At 34.5% G+C, this 8160-nt stretch overlaps 1 protein-coding gene across 1 annotated transcript; it reads left to right on the top strand.

Annotated features, from left to right (window-relative positions):
* The first annotated feature begins 503 nt into the window (after positions 1-503).
* On the top strand, positions 504-1448 carry LOC125124154 (olfactory receptor 2T3-like). The gene has a single exon (XM_047774306.1). The coding sequence runs from the start codon at positions 504-506 to the stop codon at positions 1446-1448; it is 945 nt and encodes a 314-aa protein (XP_047630262.1).
* The last annotated feature ends 6712 nt before the right edge of the window (positions 1449-8160 follow it).

Raw genomic sequence — 8160 nt, 5'->3', positions numbered from 1 at the left:
AAATGGCACTAATGGATAAAATATTTATGATATCAAGTTTTCAGCAAACCAGTTATGTTAGTGCCATTAACAACATTAATATTAACTTTGCATCAGCTTTGGCTTCTATCCTAGATGAGCTACTATACCCAAAGTGGAAAAGGAAATTTAGTGAATTACTTTATTCAAGTCACAGTTTTACTTAACCTGAGTTTCCTACTTTATCTTTCTAATCATCACATGAGGTTAGTCCTTTTATATTTTGAGTTACAGTTAAATAACTTGGCTATTTATACAGTGGTTACATCCACAGGTCTGTTTCATAATCCACTCTAGATTTGTGGCCAAAATACCATGTGGCCTCTCAGAGATTTGAAAAATTGATTCTATACCAGTACAGCTATTTTAAAAATAGCTTACAGGACTTTTTTATTGGAAAATTGTTTAAGAAAATCATATACATGGGAAATATCTTAAAATAATCACTCTTACTTTCTTTCTCAGGAGAGAACTGTAACCAAACCATGTACTCATGGTATCAAAATTCACAGAATCAAACATCAAATGCTGATTTTATCCTTGTGGGGCTCTTTGGTGAAACCAGACACTCCATCCTCCTCTACACTGTGGTCTTCATCTTCTTCTTGATGGCCCTAGCTGGGAACACCCTCCTCCTCATCCTGATCCATGTGGAGCCCCGCCTGCACACCCCCATGTACTTCTTCATTAGCCAGCTCTCCCTCATGGACCTTATGTACATATCTGTGACTGTGCCCAAGATGCTCATGAGCCAGGTGACAGGAGATCAGACAATTTCTCCCTCAGGTTGTGGGATCCAGATGTTCTTCTATCTGACCCTTGCTGGAGCTGAGTTTTTCCTTCTGTCTGCCATGGCCTATGACCGATATGCTGCCATTTGCAGACCCCTCCATTACCCCCTGCTGATGAACCTTAGAGTCTGTGTATGCCTGGTTTCTGGATGCTGGTTTCTAGGAATGATTGATGGTTTGTTGCTCACCCCCATCACTATGAGTTTCCCCTTTTGTCATTCCAGGAAAATCCTGAGCTTTTTCTGTGAGGCTCCTGCCTTGCTGAAGCTCTCTTGTTCTGACATCTCCCTCTACAAGATGCTCATGTACCTGTGCTGTGTTCTCATGCTTCTCCTCCCCATCATGATCATCTCAAGCTCGTACATCCTCATCCTGTGGCTCATTCACAGAATGAGTTCATCAGAGAGCCGCAGGAAGGCTTTTGCCACCTGCTCTTCCCACTTGATTGTAGTGCTGCTCTTCTTTGGTGCTGCTATCTACACCTATATGCTTCCTGGTTCCTACCACACAGCTGAACAGGACATGATGGTGTCAACATTTTACACCATTATAACCCCTGTGCTGAACCCTCTCATTTATAGCTTCCGCAATAAAGATGTCACAGAGGCTCTGAAGAGCAGAATGCCTTCATGGCTGTGATTTAGAAAAGCTGTAAAAGGGAAAACCCAGGAATGACCATGTCTTTTTCCCTTTTTATATTATTCATTTCCTTCCTATTTGTCTTCTCCTTTGTCTACTGGTTCCAGGATCTCCAACATGAATCTTACTATAACTTTCTTCTTTCTTATGCATGAGTCATTTCTCCTCCATCATGTTAACTTTTCATAAATTATCTCCTTATATTTAATGTCTTTATACTCCTTTTATCATGATGTAAAGAAAATAACACATAGTGCCTTTTATCTGATCTCTGATCCCAGATTTATTGATCAGTTTAGTATGAAACTTGGGAGTGAAAACCTTAATTTTAAATGTGGCTTACTGAGAAGAGTCCAGATCCCAGCATAACCCTGGAGGGATTATTGGTGTTCTCCTTGCTTTGTAATACACTGTAACTCATAATGCACATGTGGTAACCACAGAGTTCCAATAAGTACTGCTACATCTCAGTAAAGACAATAAATACATTTTTTTAATCATGAATATGACATTTATAGATAAATACCAATGTTTTAAATACTATTTGACTGTCAAAATCGCTTATACCAAATGCCAATCCACATTAGATTTCATGAGAATTAATATATTCTTAATTTCAAAGGTCATGAAGATATGGAAAAAAATTTTTTAAGTTGTTTTTTGTTTGTGTTTGTTTTTGTTTTTGTTTTGTTTTGCTTTTTAGGGCCACATGTGTAGCATAAGGAAATTCCCAAGCTAGGAGTTACAGCTGCCGGCCTACACCACAGCCACAGCAACACATGTTCTGAGCTGCATCTGTGACCCACATCACAGCTCTCAGCAATACCAGATCCCTAAATCACTGAGTGAGGCCAGAGATCAAACCTTCATCCTCTTGGATACTAGTTGAGTTTGTTTCTGTTGAGTCACAATGGGAACTCCCATAAAAATAATTTCATAATGTATGTTTTATGCTTTAATTTACTGTGGGAAGTGGTCCACCATTCTAAAAGTAACAGCCTTGGAGGAGGATGAGTTTTTAGGGAATCCTAATCTTAGTCTTTTTCTTCTTAAACAGGGAAAATTAATAGAAGTTTTAGGAATATTCACCAGTTATTACCTATTTTACTGTATATAATATCTTTAAGTCATCAAGCCATTATTATTTTCATGAAAAAAATAATGCTTATGCCTAGTGTTTCTGAAATATGACAAATTTAAAAATATACATTTACTCTGATAAATGTGCAAGAAGGAGTTTTGGGTTCTATATTTTAGCGTTAATACCATGTGGAACAGAACCCTGATCTTGCCATCGAGAGACAGACATAAGGTGTTCCCATGCCTGCTGCATTTGGATAAATGGACAGATTTTTCTTCACATGACATGAAAAAATACTTTTACCTCTCATTTATGATTACTCTTGCAGTGCATGAAAGTATTTTTTCTGAAATTAGAAATAACCCCACCAAGTCAAGAAAAAAACAATACCTAAAATTAAGTGATGTTCCTCTTGTGGTAGGTAGAATTTTAGTTTTAGAAAAATAGATGTGATTAAAGGAAAAAAAGAAGAAAAATTATGTGTCATTCAGAAATACAAAGTGCAAAGAAAAACTAAAATCTTGAGTTTGAATTGGTCCATAAATTGCCTTGCTATTGTGATAAGATGGAATGAAGTGAAAAGGAATAGTCTTGGGTTTACTTCAGTATCTGCCTCTTTAGTTCTAAAGAATTGTGTGACATTTTTGAGCTTGCCCATGCTCTCAGAGTAGCCTCATATCACTTTTAAGATGGGAAAAGCAGAACTTCCGAATCAAGTTCCTTGAAGTTAAGTGGGATAATATGCAGACATCCCATGACATCTGATCCAAACTATGAGTTTTCCTCCCACCTCTGTACTTCCTACACTCTTCCTTTGCCCTCAAGTGGTGAAGGGGTGAGATTGTGTAGGTTCAGAGAGGCTTCCAGCACAATTCTAGCTTTGCTATTCAGCAGCTCAGTTAAGCTAATTACCCCACTAGTGTCTTAGTTTCTCTGCCAGTAAACTAGAACTATCAATATGAACATCATCAGAGGGCTTTGAATATTGAATGGATTTAACTCACTTGCCCAGCATAGGGCCCAGTCCCTAAAGGGTCTAGATTGCATTTGCCCCTCTCATATGTGACTAGATGAAGGTGGCTTTGCCCATGATTCTGTCCCTGTATGTCTGCCATCCTTTGTCATAAATATGAGGGAGCCAGTGCAGACTCTGTCACATGAGAAGATCTCATCAGCTATTTGTTGAACTAAAGAACAATATTTCTGGTATTTTTTTAATCTTCTGATTAATTGGATATTTCCACAGAAGTATTTGATTTATCTGTAAAACCATCTTGTATAAAATGGATAGCATCTTTTTTTCACAAATTTGTATTTTTCAATGATCCTTTGATATAAATGTTAAAAATATCATTTTAGAATTGCGTCTTCTTACATTTTAAAAAATCATCCATGTTTTTGCATCATGAATTTATTCATTTTTCTGCTCCATAGTATTTAATTCATTAACTATACTGTAATTAATTCATATGCTCTGTTGTTGATAAATATTTATGTCATTTTCAAGTTTAAGCAGTTGCAAATACTGCTACTATGTACATTTTTGTATAATGTGTCCTGGTGGTATGAATTTTATACCCCATAATCAATAAACATATCACAGAATCAATAAACATATCACAGAATCAATAAGTATCATGTAATTTTCTGGCATTTCAAGTGATGTCTTCGTTTGCATTGCTGACAATGGTTATTTGTGCCTTCTTTTTGATTTCTTGTTCATTATCAGCAGAAGTTTATCTGTATTGTTCATCTTTTCAAAGCACTGTCTTCTAGCTTTGTTAATCCTTTTCAATGTATATTTTGTTTCTTTTAATATCTTAGGTAAACCACTCATTAAAAACAAAATCAATGGGAAAATAATACTCATATAATGATATCAACAAACTAACAATAAAGACAGAACAGAATTTAATATGCTTTTGGTATAGTGATCATTTGGAGTTTTAACTATTTGTCTTTCAGAAGCACAAAGGGCAAAGAAAAACTAAAATCTTGAGCTGTAATTTATCCATAAAAATCGCATTCTGACAATTAACTCTTTGAGAAAGCAAATCTTAACTCTTTGAGAAAGCAAATCTTCCTAGACATTTGGAGCATTCATTTATTCACATTTATAGGTTTCCATCTATGTCACAGATGCTGTGCTGTTTACGAGAGACACAGCAGTGGCAAGAGCACAACTCTTACCTCAAGGATTTTATTTGCTAGTGGAAGAGAGAGTTGTGTGGACATGACATCCCAGCCATAAGAACTATGATATGACTCCACCCAAAGAGGCTTGCAGCTTCTAGAAGGAAACCCCAGATTTGAGCAGTGATCTTAAAGGAAAATTAGAAACATGGAAAGACATTAAAGAACATTTCAAAGAGAGGATAAGCATGTGAACAAATATGAGTATAAAAGATGCAGTGTAAATTTCAAGAAGGTGTAAGTACCAAATTTGAGTATGCATGTTAACAGTAGAATGAACAGGGAAGATGTAAGAATGTGTATTTTATATATTAAATTAAGTATATTATTTTCTTTTCGGTGGAAAAGTTCATTTGTGCTATATATTAAATTCCAGATATAAGTGATATCATATGGTATTTGTCTTTTTCTTTCTGACATACTTCACTCAGGATGAGAGTCCCTAGTTCCAGCCATGATGCTGCAAATGGCATTGTTTCATTCTTTTTTATGGCTGAGTGGTATTCCATTGTGTATATATACCACATCTCCCTAATCCAATCATCTGTTGATGAACAGTTAGGTTGTTTCCATGTCTTGGCTATTGTGAATTATGATAATGTGAGAAAAAATAATGTATACATGTATGAGTAACTGGGTCATCTTGCTGTACAGTAGAAAATTGACAGAACACTGTAAACCAGCTATAATGGGAAAAATAAAAATCATTATAAATGAAAAATAAATAAATAAATAAATAATGTGTATTAAATTAAACTAAATATACTAAATATACTAAAATTAAATGCATTTATATATTAAATATGAATGTACCTTAAAATACATTTCATTATCTAATTTTAAATTACACTAAACATAGGGCAAGTAATATACAATTAATTATATTAACATATACTTAATTTATATAAAATTAAATGAATATAAATATATTAATGAATAAATATTAATTTCTCAATAGTTACTCTAAAAGTAGCATGATTGGAGAATTGGAAGAGGGCAAGGATAGAGACAAATATACCTCATATAAAGTGGTTGATCATTCATAAGGGAGAGGTATGGGAATTCCCTACTTTCATAAAAAAATTATTTTTTAATGAACTTTTAAATTTTTTTCTCCTTTTCAATATATCCAGCTTCCACCATGTGATGTCTTATATTTTATTCAAAAACTAGGGCAAAATATATTCTTATCTGTTTTATATTCTTTTTATTGCATTCATTTCAAAATAAAATTATATTGTGAACAATAACATTGGAAATGTGCATAGTTTGAAATCTTATAGTTTATGAAATGTTTGTAAAGGGACCACCAAATGTACATCAACCAGACATAGATGTAAAAACTCCCTGGTACCTGGAAGCCCTAAACATGTTATTCAACACCAGCTCTTACCTGCCGTGTAGTAATTGTCCTGAAGTTGATAAAAATAATTTCCTTGTTTATATTTATAGATTTATTACTTGTTTATGTATATGTAACCAGGAAAATTGATTTGGTTTACATATATTGATCACATTGTTTATATTACTGTGACTTTCTTTTAAAATTCCTTATTATTACGTTTTAAAAATTCAACCGGTTGTTGCATCATGGATTTATTCATTTTTTTGCTCCACAGTATTTAATTATTTGACTATGAAATACTTAATCCAAGTACTATGTTGTTGACAAATAAATCTACTATGTACATTTTGTATGTGTGTTCTGGTGGTATGAATGTTTATATCTCATAATCAATGAGTACATCACAAAATCAATGAATATTATATAATTTTCTGGCATCTCAAGTGATATCTTCATTTTCATTGCTGACAATGGTTATTCATGCCTTCTCTTGATTTCTTGTTCATTATCAGCAGCAATTTATCAGCATTGTTCACTTTTTCAAATCACTGTTTCCTAGCTTTGTTAATCTTCTTCATTCTCCATTTTGTTTCTTTTATTACCTTTGGTTTTCATTTGCCATTATTTTATATTTTATAGATGTTTAAATCACTGAATTTGAATTTAAAAAATATTAATATGCCTATTTAAGATTCTGTATTCCCTCATACCTGGTGAATTCTATAGATTTGATACATCAACTTTTTTATTTTGTGCAAATGTTATCTAGACTAATATTTTATAATAGACAACCACATAAGACATTTTCATTTAGCTTTTAATTGAATTTGAATTCTAACACCATTTTCAGAGATTTAATCTTCTCAAAGTGTTTTATACCATAATTCATGGATCTTTTGTGTATTCAATTTTGGGGAATATTCCATATGGTCCACTGTTGTTGAATGTAGTGTTTTTCAGCCAGCAGCTGAAACTTTACATTTTTAAGGTCTCCCTCTTGTTCATTAACAGAAAGAGGTGACATATATATAATGACAAATCACTCCTGTTAATGCGTTAACACCACATCAAACTTTAAAACCTACTTGGGTAAAACTACACAACTACAAGTCTCCTGGAAATACCAGATCCAGACTATTTCATTCTTATTTTCCTAAAAAGAAACGAGATTGATTCTGTCTATAAATGTTCAGGTTGTCACTCCTCCAACTACTTCTAACTGGATCTGTTATATTTACATCAGTGACACTGGACTAATAGAAGGGGATAAAAGTGACACTGGACTAATAGAAGAGAATATATATACGACAATGCTAAGTGGTTCCATTCCCTTGGACAGTGTAACCCAAGCAGTGACTCTTTCTGGACTATAACCAAAAATGTTACCAAACATAACCTGGTTCATACCTCTGCTTGGGGCCCTAGTTATAATAATTATTCTATTGACCTTTGATCTCGACCTTGTAATATACTTGTTAAGTTTGTCACTTCCAGACTACAGAAGTTTTGCTATCAGGATAATAGTGATGCAGGAATTACAGCCACACCTCAAAACTGATCCTGCCTGAATAACAGAAAAAAATCACCCTGGGAGAACTTGACAAGACAGGGCAAGAGTTTTGTGGCCCCAATTAGGTAAAGTCTGTGAGCCCCACACCAATCTAAAGAAGCTACAGAAGATAGACCATCACCCTTCATCTTCCCAATAAAGATTTAGTGGATTCACATCTCTCAGGGAGGATTTGAAGCAGCAGGTAGAAGGGTCCCAGGCTGAACAACTTTAATATGTTCCCAGTGAAGAGATAACTTCAAGATAAATGCTGCATCCTTCTTAGATAAAAGATAGAGACCATCTATCTCTCATTCATGAGGTCAAGGAGATATCCAGAACTACACATTTGAAGAAAGTTTCCTCAGGGGTCAGAGAAAGGAGGGGCACCAGATCACAGTATATCCTGCCAACCTCCCAGAGACTATTAGGTTAAAATGCATCCCGAGGGCAGGGCCCTGAGTCAGGCTAAGGCCAGATGAAACGAGATGATTGGCCAAGTAAGCCTGGAAGGACTTCCCCCATACAGGTGATTGAAATAACC

Source organism: Phacochoerus africanus, chromosome 4, assembly GCF_016906955.1.
Source record: "Phacochoerus africanus isolate WHEZ1 chromosome 4, ROS_Pafr_v1, whole genome shotgun sequence".
In the NCBI taxonomy this organism is placed as follows: domain Eukaryota; kingdom Metazoa; phylum Chordata; class Mammalia; order Artiodactyla; family Suidae; genus Phacochoerus; species Phacochoerus africanus.
Note: the sequence above shows the minus strand (reverse complement) of the source record. Positions and strands in the feature narration are given on the sequence as shown.

Bases quoted from the DNA above. Each gene is read 5' to 3' on its own strand.
- LOC125124154 (XM_047774306.1), top strand. From the start codon at position 504: ATGTACTCATGGTATCAAAATTCACAGAATCAAACATCAAATGCTGAT.